The sequence below is a fragment of the Muscardinus avellanarius genome (assembly GCF_963383645.1).
Source record: "Muscardinus avellanarius genome assembly, chromosome: 4".
NCBI classification, from domain to species: Eukaryota; Metazoa; Chordata; class Mammalia; order Rodentia; family Gliridae; genus Muscardinus; species Muscardinus avellanarius.
The window spans coordinates 119,469,394-119,487,155 of NC_137789.1; the positions used below are offsets into that span (position 1 = coordinate 119,469,394).

The 17,762-nt window shown below is 55.4% G+C and overlaps 1 protein-coding gene across 1 annotated transcript in view; it reads left to right on the forward strand.

The window, feature by feature from the left end:
• The window catches only part of CDH23 (cadherin related 23), a gene marked incomplete at both ends in the record, with an annotated part of 290,863 nt that overhangs the window by 253,966 nt on the left and 19,135 nt on the right, over positions 1–17,762 (forward strand). The window contains 7 exons of the mRNA XM_080694821.1: positions 1,975–2,087; positions 2,508–2,615; positions 6,914–7,103; positions 7,432–7,577; positions 10,627–10,846; positions 12,888–13,040; positions 14,776–14,889. Coding sequence (XP_080550947.1) covers positions 1,975–2,087; positions 2,508–2,615; positions 6,914–7,103; positions 7,432–7,577; positions 10,627–10,846; positions 12,888–13,040; positions 14,776–14,889 — 1,044 coding nt within the window. The remainder of the gene's footprint in view (positions 1–1,974; positions 2,088–2,507; positions 2,616–6,913; positions 7,104–7,431; positions 7,578–10,626; positions 10,847–12,887; positions 13,041–14,775; positions 14,890–17,762) is intronic.

A 17,762-nucleotide genomic window follows, 5' to 3' on the forward strand; every position in this document is an offset into this window, starting at 1 on the left:
CTGCAGATGTGGCGGCTAAAGATACAAAGGCTGTGTGGTCAGTTAATATTAACCAAACACCCAGCACTGTCCTAAGTTCTCTGACCAGCATCCTCTCATTTCTGAGCATCTCTGACCAGCATCCTCTCATTTCACCCTCCATTGCCCCCATTTTCCAGATGAGGAAACTGAGCACAGGGAAGATTAACTTGACTGCCGATTCAGAGCCCGAATGTTAAACTATGTTCTAGGAAGCCATGTCAGAGCTGTGTGGTGCCACCCAGAGGTAGCATGGCCCACTGAGCCACCCACCCTGCCTCTGGGTCAGGGACTCCGACCCAGAAATCTTCTGCTGTCTGAACATGGCTCTTTCAGCTCCAAAGGTGGCAACATTTTCCTCTGAGTTCACTGGTCAAATTAGCCAGGCCTGCTGCACAAAGGTGGCCTTAATTGGATCTAATTTCCCAGACAAGAGAGGCCAGCTAGCATGCCGACAAGTCGATGTGTAAAACTTTTTAGATATTGATTTCTTCCTTGCCCTGACAACTAACTGACACCACCCCTGTGGAGAACACAGCTCAGTGGGCAGACCTTTGCCAGTCTTTGGTTCCTGACCTTAACACCTTTGCTGTCTTGCCCTCCTCTCCTGGCTCCCTGCTCAGCTCTGGACAGGCCAGAGGGCAGGCCAATGTGCCAGGGATAACGATGTGGAAGGGACTCTAGAAACCCTCTCTTGTATTATGATAAAAGAAACCAAGAACAGAGAAGTTAAGCCACTAGCCCCAGGTCACACAGCTCAGCCAATGGGGATATAAAGATGTGTAGCACCCAGTCCCTGCCCTTGGGGAACTATCAAAGTCCACCGGAAGAAAGCCATCAACTTTTTAGTGTTGGGAGCTTCACCTCTCTAGTTACTTCATTCACACAAAAGCTCCAATTGGAAAGCACGTCAATCTACAGATGATAAAACTGAGGCCCAAAGAAACGCTTTCCCAAGGCCAAGCATCCTGGAACGGCCATCATCAGAATCCTGACCTGGTCTCTCGTCCTCAAGGCAGAGCTCTCTCCCGTGGCCCATGTGAGCTGGTGAGCGGCCTGGCAGTGAGGCGGTGATGGATCCACGCCTACCAGCTCCTACCTGTCCCCGGGAGCTGGCCACTCCCTGGATGTCAACCGTTCAATGTCGCTGTTAAGTCGGTAGCTCAAAATGGGCCCTGGTTGGAGTATTTACACCACTGAAATCAGCAACGGCCTTTTATTTTATTTTTTCCTTTGTGGGAACCAGTTGTCATTTACCAGTACAAGGTGACCTCTGCGTTTCGGTTCCACCAAAATATAAAGAAATAACCAACACAGCTGGGGAAAACTCTGATCTGTTTTAAATGTTTCCATTTAACAGAATAACCTGTTTATGCATCCAAAAAAATTCAAGGTGATATAATTATGCTATGCACAAGGTAATTAGGAAGTTATTTTATAGCTGTCAATTCTCATGTACCGTGGGCTCAGCTGTCCCAGGGCTGAGTCAGAAGCTGGGATACACGGGAACTCTTGGGGTCCTCCCTTCCTGTCACTGTTTCCTGTGACTACATAACTGTGCCCTGGATCTTTTAAGGCTTCTATGAATTCAGTTGATCCCACCACAGCCCTATAATGTAGGTCCTGCTACTGTTCCCTTTTGATCAGACAAAACTGAAGCACAGTGGACCTAAGTAATGCTGGATGGTGAAACCAGTGAGATAATGTCAAGTCTAAACCAGAGGTCGTCTGTGACCCTCAGGGGTGCTCCAGCCCCTTACCCCTAGAACTGGCCTAGATTCCCCACACTTGCCAAATCGTCTTCATGCCCCGACTCGCTACCCCCGAGCACCCAGACAGATGCACGCTACAGGCTATTGCTGGCAGATGTCTCTGGCACTCTCCCCCCTCCCCTGCTCCCAGCCTCCCTCCCTGGCCCAACCAGCCCTCTCACTTACTCGCTTCTCCCTCTGGCAGGTGAAATCACCACCACGTCTCTGCTCGACCGTGAGGCCAAGTCCGAGTACATCCTGATTGTCCGTGCAGTGGACGGGGGCGTGGGCCACAACCAGAAGACTGGCATCGCCACCGTGAGTGCCCAGCCCTGCCCGTGCCGAACAGGTCCCTGCTCACAGCTCAGCCTCATGTGCTGTCTGGTCTCATGACCCCTATCCAAGGTCCTCACCCAGTCCCAGCACTGCCCACCCTTGCCCAGTGGAGGGGCAGAGGCTGGGGTTGGTCCTTGTACTTGGCAGGAAAAAAAAACATAATGCCCTGCTCCATCAAGGAGGCCCTGCTAATAGAAATCAGAGTGTGTATATATATAGATATAAAATAAATCAGTGTATATATGTGCATATGTATTAAATAATATATATTAAATATTAATGTATATTAATATGCATTAATATATATTAAATAAAGCTCATAGGCACCTGACCCTGACCCTGCCAGTCCCACCCCTCCTGTCCCAGCACGGTGTGCCCACAGCGCCCCCTGTGGCTCCACAGGTGAACATCACCCTCTTGGACATCAACGACAACCACCCCACCTGGAAGGACGCGCCCTACTACATTAACCTGGTGGAGATGACGCCTCCAGACTCTGACGTGACCACGGTAGGTGGTGGGACAGCAGACCTTCTCAGCTGTCCCTCCCAGGGGTGGGCATATCCCCTCCGTGACCCTGGTGGACTTGATGCTTCCCAGAAGCTCCCTTGTGGGGTGGAATGTCATCCGAGGTCAGGGGAGAGCTCTCCTAGCCTCTAGTCAGTGGGCTTCAGGCTTTGTCAAAGGGAGTCCCAGGAGCTAGGGCTGGTGCAGCATGTGGCCACAGGTGCCCTGAAAACCCCGGGCCTCTGGCCACCCCATCAGGAGAGCCCCACCCTCAGCTCTGCCCTAGCACCTGTCCTTCACCACCTGAATGGCGAGTGGCGTGGCTCTGCAGAGTGGGCGCTCACCGCAGGGACCCTCCTGCGTGCTGGGCATGAAGGACCCGGTGCCTGTGCAGAGGCCTGACTCAGGGTGGGGAAGGGAGACCCAGCCAGTGCCGCTGGGCCTGCAAGATGCAGCCTGCCTTCATGGGGTAGCAAGGAAAGGTGGGGGCACTGCGTTGACTTGCTCTGCTCTGGGAACACAGTCAAAGCCTCTTCTTGCCACTGTGGGCCCCAGTGGGCTTCATTTGGGGAGGTGGGTTTCCAAATGCCCAGCCCCACTGCCACCCAGCCAGCCCTATGGTGGACACTGACAGCTCCTGGCAGCCCCCACAAGTGTCCTCAGCCTTGCAGCAGTCTCCTGTGGCAGATGGACTCATTGCCCCGTGTTAACTGTGGGAGAAACAGACCTGGAACTTATGGGGTTTGCAAAAGGTCCTTGGGCTTGTAAAAGATAGAGTCAGGACTCAGACCCTGCTCTGTCTGACTTTGAGACAAGGGACTAGAAAGACAGGCTCAGCCCTTATCCTCTGCCAGCTCAGAGAGTACCCTGCCAGATGACCTGGTCCTGAGGAACAGGCGAATTGGGGTGGGATGGGAGAAGGGTCATGGCTTTTGTGTCTGGCTCTCCAGGAAGCCTGTCTGCCCAAACCCAAGCAGCCTTGGGCCCGAGGTGCCCCAGCCCCTACCTCATCAGCCACCCCCTGTAGTGACAGGGACCCTGGGGATCTCAATGGATGGGAGAGATGTCAGGCTGGGGGTAAGGACAAAGGAGGAGCCTGTCCTTCCCACATGCTCATGATCTGAGTGGCTCTCAGCTGGTGTGTGTGGGTCTTCACTATAGAAATTTCAGAGCCACAGTGCGACAAGGGCAAGGGACCTGGAGTCTTATGGTTTTTCAAAGCCCTGGTGGTGATTCCTTCTAGACCAGGGCCAGATTTGGAAATCACTACCCTGGGCCATTTGCACAGCTCTGTAGAGCTCCAGGCCTGGTGGGTTCCTCTGCTGCCACCTCGTGGGCACCTGGGTGCTGTCTAGAAACCACCTTTCCACTCCCGAGCCAGGGTAAGAACAGGGACTGGGTGCCACCTCTGAGCACCTGTCTGGTCAACTACTACCTTTGCCTCATGCTTCCAGGAAATTCCTCTCAAAAGGAATTGAAGAGTGGATGAGAGAGGGTCTTCTGCAAGGAACTGGCTGCAGAGGACATCAGTTAGAAGTGCCAGTATCCAAGAGTCTACTTGCCAGGCAAAGAGCCTTAGTGATTAGGTGGGCAGCCTCTGATACCAAGGTGCCTGAGTTCTAATCCCACCTACCACTTGCCAGCTGTGTGGCCTTGGGCGAGCTACTCCACCTCTCTGCGCTCCAGTCCTTTCCTCTAGAGAGTGGGGCTAGTAAGAGTCCTAGGATAGGCATCGTGGTTGGGACTTACTGGCACCTGGTGGGTGGCCAGTCAATGGCAGCCATCACCATCGCCGTCTTCTTCCTTCCTGCAGCCTCATACGCCATGTTTGCTGTTGAATATCTACAGCGCTGGCACATTGTAGATATTCAAAATATTTGCTATGGAAGGCCTCATGTGGCTGGTGAATACCACTTTCCCCTCCCCCCTTGGCCCCCAGCTCTGCCAGGCCAGGGCTGGCTCCTCCTTGTCTGTGTGTGAGGGCCCAAGGCTCAGGACCCTCAGGGGTCCCTCTGTTGGAGCCCTGGCCACAGCCCTCAACCTTGGGGCACAGGCCATCGATCCCAGGGCTTTTCAGAGCTCATGCACAGATGCGCCCACGTGTGCTTTCACTCAGAAGCTCTGGAAGTTGGCAGGGCAGGGCGTGTGCACCTGCAGGCACCAGGTGTGGTGGGCACGTTGCGCTGCCCGTCCGCCTGTGGGGCGCGTGCTGGCAGAGCGGCCGTCCCTCCGCCCGCAGTGAGCTTCAGGTCCAATTCCCCTGCTGCTCCTGCGGCCTCCTTCAAGGCCCTAGCTGATGGGCATTGATTTAGAGCCTTTCAAAGCCCTCCAGCAAAATAAAGGAGAGGGGAGAGGGAGAGAATTATTCCCCGTCAGGCCAGGAGAAAAATGACGAGCGTGAAATGGGAAATAAATGAGGAGAAAGTGGTGAGATTCTGCAGAATCGCCCAGCGGGGAGCTTGTAGGAGGGGCCACAGCCCGCTGCCCTCTCCTGTGCCCCCACCCCACCCTGTGACCAGGGAGGAGCCAGGAGGCCTGGATCCCATGGCCACTCCAAGCGGGGCATTTGGAAACAGCTACCGAGACATGCTCTCGCATGGCAGGGGGACGAGGAGAGCCCCCGCCGCAGAGAAACTGATCTTATACGCCAGCCTAGAACAGATCATTCCACTCGCCCCTGTTGGGGGTGGGGAGATTAAAACACTGCTTTCTCCTCTAACCATAGAGAGAGGGAGAAAGTTGGATTCTCTTCTGCCCATCAGTGAGACCACCTACTTGCTTGAATTATGCCCAGAATGTCCAAGACCTCTCTCCCCATTTGCAAAAATGAGGGGTGATGGGTCCCCCTCTGGGGGCTGAGGACAATGAGGCAGCATGCCCACAGCACAGGGCATCTCAGCCCGGATGGCAGGATGCCCCCACCCCGTGGTGCCCCAGCCAGGGAGAGGGGTGGGGGCAGTCTGACGTGGGGCGGGGGCTGTTTCCTTCTCCATCTAGGGCCCCGGAAGGCTCAGCCCCCGCATCTGCCTCTCTTCCTGGCCTCCTGGGGCTAGGGATGGGGGCAGGTAGAAGCCTGCCCATCTGTCTGTTCTGCTCTGATGGCCCCAGAGACACCTCTGGCTGGGGATTAAGCCAGAGGAGGGACAGATTCTGCTGCCAAAGCATAAGGGCCCACATCAAATAAGATGAAGGAGCTGACGCGGCCCTGCTGTCATTGCCGAGTGCCCTGGAGTTAAGAATGACTGTCCCAATGCAGCCCTGGGAATAGCAGTCCCCCTCCCTGCCTTCCATGGTGCCACAATGGCTTCCACAGGACAGTGAGCGGAGGGGCTGGGCGGGGGCACTGCTGTTCTGGAAGCCTCCAGGGAAGGAGCTGGGTCTGCCCCAAGGTTGGTGCTGTGTGACCTTACCTTGAATCTGGCCCTTTCCTCTCTGGGCTTAATTTTTCCCTCCATGGCCCAGATCATGGATCCCTGCCCAAGTCCATCACTCCTGGTATTACAGAGGCCCGGTTCTTTGCAAATTGCTCCAACAATCAAAACTCCAAAGGAAGGAGGAGAGAGTTTGGTGATGAGGTACCCAGTTTCCAAAATCTAGGTCCCAAAGCTCAGCAGAGGGTAGAGACTCCCCAGCCCTCCCCAGTCCCCACCCCAGTCCTAACCCCTTAGACCTCCATGGTCAGGGGCCTGCGAGGCCTGCTCTCCTGAAGCTCATGGACACATCTCGTGAACGTCTGAAGGGAACGACACTAAGGCATGCTGGCAGTTCTGCCTGCTGGAGCAGGCTCCGGAGGGACCCAGAGCCATGGCAGGACCCCAGCTCTGCCATTCCCTGGCTCCCAGATCTTGGGAGCCTCACCGAGCCGCCTCTGTGAAGCGGGCATGATTACAGGTACCCAATGTGAAGCAGTGGGTTGACGGTGTGTGGAGAGAGGCCTGGTGCTTCTGGAACACTGGCGCCTGCTGTTCACAGGCTCACGCGAGGTGTGTCAGTTCCTGTTGTCCTGGTGGAGAGCGAGTGGCCTCCTCTACCTTTACACACAATGGGAGGCTTGAATGGAGAAAGAGACTCACCTGTAATCAAGACTGAGGAGTGAAGAAAAGATCATCTTTTGAACCCCCACCTCCAGGCCTCCAGCAGAGGCTGCTGCTGCTGCTGCTGCTGCTGCTGCTGCTGCACCAGGGGGGTCCCTCTCTGAGTGGGAGCTAGGGTGCTCCTCCACCAGGCAGGGATGCTGGGGACCTGTGTGTGACCCAGACAGCCCCAGGCAGACATTGACAGGTCTCTTTCCTCCTGGGCAGGTCGTGGCCGTGGACCCAGACCTGGGAGAGAACGGCACTCTGGTGTACAGCATCCATCCACCCAACAAGTTCTACAGCCTCAACAGCACCACGGGCAAGATCCGCACCACCCACGTCATGCTGGACCGTGAGAACCCCGACCCCGTGGAGGCCGAGCTGATGCGCAAGATTATCGTCTCTGTCACTGACTGTAAGGGTCCCCAGGCCGTCCCTAGAGGCCCCACGGGTGAGGCTGCAGTGCTGGGCTATTGGGGGCATGAAGATATCCCCCAGGGATTGGTCCTCAGGGACCCTAGGCCTACTGTGAGGGGGTCTGAGCACCAGGAGTGGAGTAATACCCACATCCCAGTTGTGATCCCCAGAGTACCCTTTGGTGTAGAGGAGGGGAGAGGGGTGCCAGGCCCAAGATGCTTCTTAGAGGCCCCTAGGTTGGGAGACACTGAACCTGCCACCCTCTCCCCACCTTTTCTCTGGCACCCGTCTTTCTGTCTCAGCCCCCTCTCTCCCCATCCCCCCAGGCGGTGTGCCTCCTCTGAAGGCCACCAGCAGTGCCACGGTGTTTGTGAACCTCTTGGACCTCAACGACAATGACCCCACCTTTCAGAACCTGCCTTTCGTGGCCGAGGTACTCGAAGGCACCCCTGCAGGGGTCTCCATCTACCAGGTGAGTGTGCCTCACCTTGTTTCTGCAGCCAGTGTGTGGCCATGGTGCCTAGCCCACACCGAGTACTCTGCAGGGGAACAGGGACTGCCAATCAAGACCCAAGTCATGCCAGGCATGGAGAACCGGTGCTGTGAAGGGAGGCCGAGGGCCCAGGAGGCCAGGACGGCTCCCTGCAGGAGGAGGGCTTGCTGGTCTTGAAGGAAAGGAAAGGTGGGTTGAGGAGGGGAGGCTAGGACAGAATGCTGGAGGCCAAGGCACAGCATCTCTCAGGGCCTGGTGGAGTTCTGGCCCCAGAGCCTCAACAGCCCAGCCTGCGGGCAGTTCTAGAATACAAAGGCCAGGTGAGTATACCCCAGGTACTCCTGCATGGACCCCGCTCCCAGCCTCCCATAAGCTCCATGGCATCCTCATGCATGGGTGGGACTCACTAATTTACAGGAGGCTTTAAAGAGTCTGGCCAAGTCCCTGTGGCCCAGAGAAGCAGGGCCCATTGTGAACCTGGCCTCTTGGCCTTCAGTTCCACCATCCTTCTAGTCAGTGAGGTGCTGAAGGTTCTGATCCTATAGAGATGATGTCCCAGCAAGCCATTTAGAAACTCTAGAAGGCCCCCCCCCCTGGTATAATACATTGCTTTGGGGCTGAGATATAGCTTAGTGGCAGAGTGCTTATACTAACCCTGGATTTGATCCCTAATACTGCAGAAAGAAAGGAATGAGGGAGGGAGGGGGGAGGGAGGGAGAAAGGAAGAAAAGAAGGAAGGAAGGAAAGAAAGAAGGAAGGAAAAAGGAAAGAAGGGAGGGAACCCATGGGTATTAGATTCCAACCAACATAGGTGTGAATTCCAATTCCGCGCCCCGTGTGACTTGGAGCACCCTTCTTAACCTCTCTGAGCCTTCTCACCTGTGAACCAGAGACAACGGTAGTACCTGCCTGTCCATGACCTGGCTTTCAATGAAAGCCATAGATTCCCAGAGTGGGCGATACTGCCCTCATGAAGCAGCAGGGTCGGGAACAAAATATAGATCCATAAAGAACACAAATTTGCCACTGTATCTTTCTGTTTATTCAGTTAAATAAGGTATATTTCCAGGAGAGGGGAGCTGAGTAATTTTTTTTTCTGAAAATGTTCAGTAAGCCAAATAAGTTTGGGAGTCTCTAAACGAGACACACGGCCAGGCATGGTGGCGCATGCTTGTAATCCCAGCATTCGAGAGGCTGATGCAGGAGGATCCGGGTTCACGGCCAGCCTCAGCTGCTTAGTGAGACCCTCTGCAACTTAGTGAGACCCTGTTTCAAAATAAAGAATAAAAAATAGGGCTGGGGGTGTAGCTTGGAATTCAAATGCACCTGGGTTCCATCCCCAGACCTGCAAAAAATAAAAAATAAAAAATAAACCAGACACTTGTGCAAAAAAACCTGGGACTTGGGCTGTAGGACCTATGTGGTGGCCGTGCTGTTTGTTATATCTTTCCTGCTTTATACTCAAGACAGTGGGATCAGGTTAGCCTATGCCCATTTATATAAGAAGAGTTGTTTGGCCTAAGTTTTCCCAGGAGCAAGCTCTCCAGCAGAATGTTGTCCCCAGTCCCCCAGAAGAGGGAGTTTCAATCCATGAAACCACAGCCAGCCCCTAAGAAGGAGTCCCTGAGTAGAGAGGTGGGTAGTGTCAGAGAAGAAATGAACCCCAAAACCCTGTCCTCTGGGGGCTCATGGACAGCAAGGGAAGGAGATGTCCACCAGCACAAGTCCTGAGTCCACAGGGAAACAATTCAGAGCCACCAGGAACAGATGGGAAGAGCAGGAAATGTTTAACTTGGACACTGTCCTCGGATATTGGAAGAGGGGTGTGACTTGAGTTACATGGTCCCCTGGCCCCAGGAGGTCCTCAAATGATCCTGATTAGTCCTGGGTGTGGAAAAGAACTTTCTCCAGGGATTAGAGCTGTGTGCAAATAAAGTCAAAGTAGCAAGCCCCCATCCTTGAAAGCATTCAAGCTGAATCTGGACATCCACATGTCTGATTTATTGAGTGTGAATTAGAACATCCTCTTCCAGTGGTAAGAGTCTTGACTTAATCCAGAACTCTTGTTACATGTTAATGTGCAACACTGTTGATATTTAACAGTGAACAATGTTACATGTGAACAATCGCTACACTTGTGATTCTGTAAAACTTTCAGCATATTGGGGTCTTAGGTTGCGTTAACACTGATCTGGACTAGAAGTGCCAATCAGAACGATGACTAATTGGGGCGGAGTCTTGACTGCATTTGGCCTCAAATGAAATGAATTTAAAATGAAAATCTTAAGCCAGATGTGGTGATACAAACTTATAATCCCAGAACTGGGGAGGCTGAGATGGGAGGATTACAGGTTCGTGGCCAACCTCAGCAAATTAGTGAGGACCTCCGTCCAGAACTTAGTGAGACCTTGTTTCAAAATAAAAAATTAAAAATAGGAATGTAGCTCCTGGGTTTCATCACCAATACCAAAAAAAGAAGAAAGAAAGAAGAAAAAGAAAGAAAGAGAGAGAGAGAGAGAGAGAAAGAAGGAAAGAAAGTCCTAATACTCCTTACACTTCACAGCTAAGCAGAGGCAGCCTGTGTACCCAGCAGCCTAGGAGGTTGAAGGTCTCTTTAGTCTGTGTGACTGCTGAAAGCCAGGGCTTGGGGCCTGGGGAAGATTTCTGGGGCCCTGGAGCACTTGGGGAACACAGAGCTCACGAGAGTACATAGGGTGGGTGGGGACCTTCCTAAAGAGGAGAGCAGGGCTTGACAGGGAAGGCTGTGGTGACCTTGACTCTTGTTCTAGAAATTCCCTTCCCCACACCGCCCATAGCCTCATTTAGCACTTTGGTACATCTTTTGGCAGACATCAGCCCCTTAGAAAGCCCTGGGAGGGCATGCTGGGAATAAGGGCCTTGTCCTGGGCCCAGAGGGGAGCGGGTGCATCTGTGCAGCCAAGTGTGGGAAAGGAGGGAGGAGGGGCATGTCTCTGGGAGAAGCGTAGGTCCTGGTGTCCCCCGTCACATGGGCCCTGCTGTTCCTCAGGTGCTGGCCATTGACCTGGATGAGGGCCCGAATGGGCTGGTGTCCTACCGCATGCAGGTGGGCATGCCCCGCATGGACTTCCTCATCAACAGCAGCAGCGGTGTTGTGGTCACCGCCACCGAGCTGGACCGCGAGCGCATCGCCGAGTACCAGCTGCGGGTGGTGGCCAGCGACGCAGGCACGCCCACCAAGAGCTCCACCAGCACGCTCACTGTCCGTGGTGAGAAGGGGGCTCTGCGGCACGCTGCTCCAGGAACACCTGGGGAGTTAGTGGGGGCACTCCTGCCACATAGTGGGGGCTCTCCAGCACAGCCTCACCTGGCTCCACCACGTCAAAAATGTCAGCAGAGCCCCAACCCCAGTCACCAATCCCAGCAACCACAGGGAAGGCCCACACAGGGGCCCTCAAGATCAGGAACAGGCAGGGAGGCAGCCCAGCCCTTTGTCATGTTGGAAGCCCAGGACTTTCCTGTGGAGATTAGAGGAGTATCCCTGTGCTGTGAGTGCGGAGCATCTGGGCTCCAGACAGAAGAGCATCACCCCGGGAAGCGGGCAGCCAGGATTCCCCAAGAGCATCGCCCCAGAAAGAGGGCAGCCAGGATTCCCCAAGAGCATCGCCCTGGGAAGGGGGCAGCCAGGATTCCCCACGAGCATTGCCCCAGAAAGAGGGCAGCCAGGATTCCCCAAGAGCATCGCCCCGGGAAGGGGGCAGCCAGGATTCCCCAAGAGCATCGCCCCGGGAAGGGGGCAGCCAGGATTCCCCAAGAGCATCGCCCCGGGAAGGGGGCAGCCAGGATTCCCCAAGAGCATCGCCCTGGGAAGGGGGCAGCCAGGATTCCCCAAGAACATTGCCCCAGAAAGAGGGCAGCCAGGATTCCCCAAGAGCATCGCCCTGGGAAGGGGGCAACCAGGATTCCCCAAGAGCATCGCCCCGGGAAGGGGGCAGCCAGGATTCCCCAAGAGCATCGCCCTGGGAAGAGGGCAGCCAGGATTCCCCAGCCCGCCATAATTCCTCATCCCTTGGGGCTGGCGAGCTAATTCCAAGGGTCTCTACTCTGAGTCAGGACATGGCCAGGGGTGAAGAACATTTCTCATATACACTCTCTTAGGATGTGTCTAATTCTCGGGGCAAGATGGGGAAACTGATATGAACTGTGGCAGTGGGCCAGGAATAATCACCCCAGGGAAATGAGTAGAGTTTAGCAGGCAAGATGAGACTGTTTCCTCAACCTGGTCTGTCATTGCCAGCCCTTGCAGCCTTGTAGGGGTAGGGGTAGGGGTGGTGGTGGTGGGTGTGTGTGTGTGTGTCTGTGTCTGTCTCTGTGTGTGTGTTTTCAGCTCCTGCACACACACTGGTGCTCCGCAGTTGAGACTGAGGGTGGCCAGTGTCACAGAGCCAGTGTTCTCTCTCCTTTCGGTCCATGCTTGCCTGTGGGTACCTGGTGCCACTTTGAGGAGCCGCCCTTTGCTGGTGACTGACAGGGAGTTCTCCAGTCTTTCAGAGAGGACCCCAGGGAGCCTCTCTCCAAGGCTCAGCAGAAGCATCTCATCATTGTGCCCTCTGCTTCTTCTGGCAATGCCATGGAGAATAGCTGATGTGGGCAGGATCATTTCCTAGAAAGGTCACCTCAAGCCCATCAGCCTGAGAAAGAAGGGTCAGGCATACACATCTGAACCCCCCAGACTTCCCCCAAAACACACAAATCTTTAAGAGAACATTTTGGGAGGAAAAATCCATAAAACCAGCCCCCCCCCTTTCCTAGGGCTTCTTCACAGATCGGGAGCAGGCCTCCCCAAACCCCAGCCCCTCCACTCTGCAGCTGTGCTACTTCAAACAAGTCACTCAGCTGCTCTGAGCATCCCTCCTCGCCCCACGGCTGTGTGACACTGCCTGCCTCACATGGCTGCCAGGAGGGCTGCCTGGGTCCTGTATGGAGAGCACTTAGCATGGCTCCTCTGTGGTCTCTGTCGCCATCCTTGTTAGCATCGCCGCTATTGCCATTGTTGTCAGGCACACACCACGGGAGAGAGGCTCTGGCTCCCCCTCTCCCACCATGAGCAGCAGCTAGCCCCAGAGGCAGGGAGAGATGGAGGAGCTCGGGCCAGCTCAGTCTTGGCCCCAGCAGCCTCGGGGGCTCCAAACACCTCTTGGAGCAGAGGCCTCCTTTAGAAATCCCCTTCCTGCTGGGGGTGGGGGGAGCTTTGGAGCTGGCTCATTCAAGGCAGGAGCCCTGCATCCCCTGCATCCCCTGCTTCTGCAGTGCTGGACGTGAATGACGAGACGCCCACCTTCTTCCCCGCCGTGTACAATGTGTCCGTGTCCGAGGACGTGCCGCGCGAGTTCCGGGTTGTCTGGTTGAACTGCACAGACAACGACGTGGGCCTCAACGCTGAGCTCAGCTACTTCATCACAGGTATACCGAGGTGGGGTGGTGAGGGTGTGCAGGGGGTTCGGTGCCTCCCGCCCAGGACTCCCTGAGCATTTGCACTTGACTTTCCCCAGGGCCCTGCAGCTGCAGCTCTCTGGACTGGCTCCCTGGGGAGCTCCTGGGCTTGCTGAAGGGTGGGCACCACCGGGGAGTGGCTGACACTCCCAGAGCACCCCAAATCAGGGTGATGGAGCAGTGACTGGAGGAAGTTGCTTGTCCCTCCCTGGAATCCTTTCCTCGCAGGAGAATCCCAGGAGCCTAGAGGCAGGTGGCTCAGAACACCCTAGATGACTTGGTTTGAGCTTACAAGGTTGACTAGCTGCCACCTGGAGAGTCATGGAGGCAGATGATGAGGCTGTGTCTTAGCTCAGGGGGAAAGCGAGCCATGATCCATTAGTGATGTCTGCCACCGTGATGGGATTTGTAGGGAGTGGTAAATATGCCATGAGATCACATTCCCTGGATTAGAACAGTTTCTCAATATTCCTCAAGGCCCAACCACCTGACAGGTGCTAGGACACAGGGGAGGTGGGGGAGTTCTGCACCCCTCCCCCTCCTGGGGCCATGTCTGTACAGTACACATGCCAGCCTCCCTGACACCTCTTCCCCTGGAGCATCCTATCCACAGCTCCTGCTGCCATGGTAACTCCCCAGCCCTCAGGCTTTCCTTTCCATGTCATTCCACCCCTGGCCTCCCCATAGGGAGTACTCACAGTCTGGACCTCACGACTGTCCCCGGAAGACTCATTTGTGGCATCAGCCCTGTGGTTCAGCCACCAGTGCTAATTGCATCTGAGACCCTCCCCAGCTGCCCCTGAAGCCTTAGAGATGGTAGTTCAGGTGCTGGGGAGTGCTGGGCATGGGGAGCATCGGGAGACTTTCCCCAGGAGCAAACCAACAAGGACCACGGAGCACCTGGCAGCCCTGAGGGCAACTTCTAGGCACCCTGAAGTGGTGGTTCCCTCCGGACTCCTGAGAGCCCTTCCAGATTCTCAACCCTGTTCTGCAAGGAGCTGAAAGTCCTAGTCCCAGCTTGCCTGAAACCTAGTGCAGTGGTGCCCTCTGCTGTCCTGAAGGCTGCACTGCTGCAGCTCACAGGGGAAGGGGCTCCCACACTGTGCCCGTGGAGTCCCCTTCTGTCCACCCCACCACAGAGGCCCTCACACTCCCATCTGTCCTGGAGCTCAGGCAGCCTGAGCCGCACCTAGCCCTCACCCACCTGCCCCTGCTCCCCACACAGTGATGACTCCCTGAGTCCCCACACAGAGCGCTGTGGTCCCCAGCCTCTCGCCACCTGCACACTCAGGAAGAGGGCCCTGGGGAAGGCTTGGCCAACTCCGCAGCCACGTTTCCAAGTCCCCACCCAAGTGAACTTCTCAGCCACTCCTTCAGGGCAAGAGGCCCAGGCTCTGGAAGCAGTCAATAGGAGAAACCCAGGCCACGGGTAACCTCACAAAAGGACCGTTTCTCCTCTCTGTCCAGTGGAGGTTAAATGAACTTTTCAACATGGAGTGCCTGATATGCAGTCGGTGATCAGCAAAAGTTAACTCTTTATGATCCTGGGTATTTGGGCCACGCGGACTGCCTCTGGGTAGAACTGAGGTGAAACACGGCGTTTGTGTCCTGGTGTGCCCCAGCTTGAGAGCAGAGTTGGGGCGCAGCCACTTTCCCTGGCTCTGGAGCTCTGCCGCCTGACCTAAGTCTCCTCTTTTGTTCACAGAGGGAAATGTGGATGGGAAGTTCAGCGTGGGCTACCGCGATGCCGTGGTGAGGACAGTGGTGGGTTTGGACCGCGAGACCACAGCCGCTTACACGCTTGTCCTGGAGGCCATCGGTGCGTGCCAAGATGGCCACCCCAGGCCGAGCTCATTATGGGCCCTCAGGGGTCACTCTGCCTTGAGGCCAGTGAAGGGCCACTGATACTGCTAAGGCCAGGATGGCCAGGCGTGAGCCTTGTGGAGATTTATCACTACCATTCAGACCAAGCAAAGCAGGAAGGCTGGGGGGTGGGGCTTCCTGGAGAATCTTTGAGCCAGTTAGGAGTCTCTGGGTTACAAACAAAAGCAAAATAAACTGACTTCAGCAATATGGGCTCACAAAGCCAGTCTGCTGGAGATCTAGCTGCAGGTCTGCTGGGATTCAGGGCTCGGGCGAGACTACCTGGCCTCCGTCTCCCCCCGGTGGCTCGCCCTGCCCTCGGTGTGTTGCTTCATCTGAATGACCTGGTGGCAGATCAAGACAGCAGCCTTCCTTGGCACCCTCTCTGCACCAGCAGGACAGACAGCTGGCTTCGTTCCCAGGCTGCCCAGCAGAAGCCAGTAAATCAACTCTGGTGGGTTTCATCTGTCCCGGTGCTGGTGGCTAAGCCCCTCATGGTGGCCAAGAGAGTAAGAAGCACTGGATAGTTATGTCTAAGTCACAGCCACATCCTTGGAGCTAGGGAGGGTCCCTCTGACCAGAATCCTTGGGGTATGGGTGTGTTGATGGGGGGTCCTCAGAGAAACATCAGCGGGGCACAGTCTTCCCAAGAAAGAGCAGGATGGTGTGGATGGGCAGAAACAGGGGTGCCCACTGCAGCCTGGAGGGTCAAGTAAGCTTTCAGTGAGTGTAGGAGGGAGGGCTTCTCAGTCAGAGCCCTCAGGGGCCCCGGGGTGGGAAAGAATCCCGTGTGTAGCCAGGCATACACACATGCCTGTAATCCGGGTACTTGGGAGGCTGAGACAGGAGGATAACAAGTAACTCAACAACTTAGTGAGACCCGATTTCAAATGAAAAATAAAAAGGAATCGGGGTGTAGCTTGGAGGTAGAATGCTCCTGGGTTCAATCCCTAGTACCAAAGAGAGAGAATGTGTGTGTGTGTGTGTGTGTGTGTGTGTGTGTGTGTAGGTGCTCACATGCGTGCGCTTGTTTATGTGGGTGCATGCGGGTGCGTGCATGTGTTTGTGCGTGTGGCAGTTAGCCCAAGGTCTGGCCTACACAGGGGAGGAGAGGCCATGATCAGAGAGGGCCGGGTTGTAGAGGTCTAAATGTTGTACTGGAAGTTCAGTCTTTGATCTCTAAGTACTTGGAGCCCTTGAGGGCTCTGGAGGGGAAGAGGGTGTGACAACACCTGTGTCCACTCAGGGGCCCACTTCCCCGTCTGCAGTGAGCTCTGGGTGAGAAGGGAATGAGCTCTGGGTTCCTTCCTCCTTTCATGCAGAAGCTCCTCTGGCCTGGAAACGCCCAGATGCCTCTGCCCCGTCCCCTTCCCATACCCGGCAGCTCCCCATCCTCTGGAGACCCATCACCCTCTGGGTCCAGTCGCTGTTCCAGGTGCCTGCTGCAGGAAGAGGGCTCAGGCCCCGACCTTCTGGGTGGCCTCCCATCTCAGTGTCCCAGGCTGGGTCATATTAGCAGGACCCTGAAGGAGGAGGGGGCTAGGTCAGCACAGAGCTCAGGAGGGTAAGACAACCTGCCCTGGGGACAGGGACTGCACCCAGCATGGGTGTAGCTGCCTCAAGGGAGAAGAATGGGGTCACCCCTAGGCCTTGGACAGCTGCTCCCTGAGATGACCACCCTGGCCTGGACGCAGAATGCAGTGCACCACGCCTTCCCCCAGGGAGGACAACCCCACGGCTGCCCTGGGGCTGGGCATCCCCAGGACCCGGCAGCTTAGCTTTAGAGGCCTTGCAGGGCTGGGCCCCCTGGATGCATTTTTTTTTTTCTGACCCACCCAATGTTTTATAAGGAATGACAGCACTTAAAATCAGGAGATTTTATTTATTTAAAAGTTCAATAGCCGGGCGTGGTAGCGCACGCGTGTAATCCCTTTCAAAAAATTTATCAAAAGACTAAAAAATAGGGCTGGGGGGTGTAGCTCAGAGGTAGAACGCCCCTGGGTTCCATCCCCAGTATTGGGGGGGGGGGAAGTTGAGTTAGTCTCTTTTTTCTGAGAAACTAGAAGCCCTGGCGTCCTTGGGCCGCGTTCAGGCTGTCGCCTGTGGACGGGAGCAGAGGACAGCGGCCCCTGTGTGGGCCCGCCGGGTGGCTCACCACCTGCCTCACCCGCCCCGCCAGAGTGGGCTTCCTGACCTCACCCTGCACCCTGGCCCCAGGTTTACTGGAGAAGGTCACTGCGAACCCGGTACCTTACACAACACAAGCGTACTCTGCCCTGCTCTGGGACTTGAAAAGCCAAGTGTCAGCCAGGGCCAGGGCCCCTCCAAAGCTCTAGGAGGACCCCCTGGCCCCGGGCTCGGGTGGCTGCAGGTGTTCCTTGGCTGGCGGCTTCAACTTCACATGACCTTCTCTGTCTCTCATCTCTCCCTACTTTCTCTCTTTCTCTCTTTTTTATTTTCAAAGGACTATTCTGTGTGTGTATGTGGTACTAGGGATTGAAAACAAAGCCACACTACTACTGAGCTGTACTTCCAGCCCTTCTTATTTTTAATTTTGAAAGGGTCTCACTAAATTGCCAAGGGTTTTGCTAAGTTGCGGAGGCTGGCCTCACGCCTGCATTCCTTCTGTCTCAGCCTCCCAAGTACTGGGGTTATAGGCATGGGCCACCACGCCCAGCATGCGTTCTCTCATAAGGATGCTTACTAGTGGGTTTAGGTCCCATCTGGATAACCCAGGATGATCTCTCAAGATTCTTAACTTAATTACATCTTCAAAGGCGCTTTCTCCAAACACATGAACACTAACAGGTCCTTGGGGCTTTGAACATT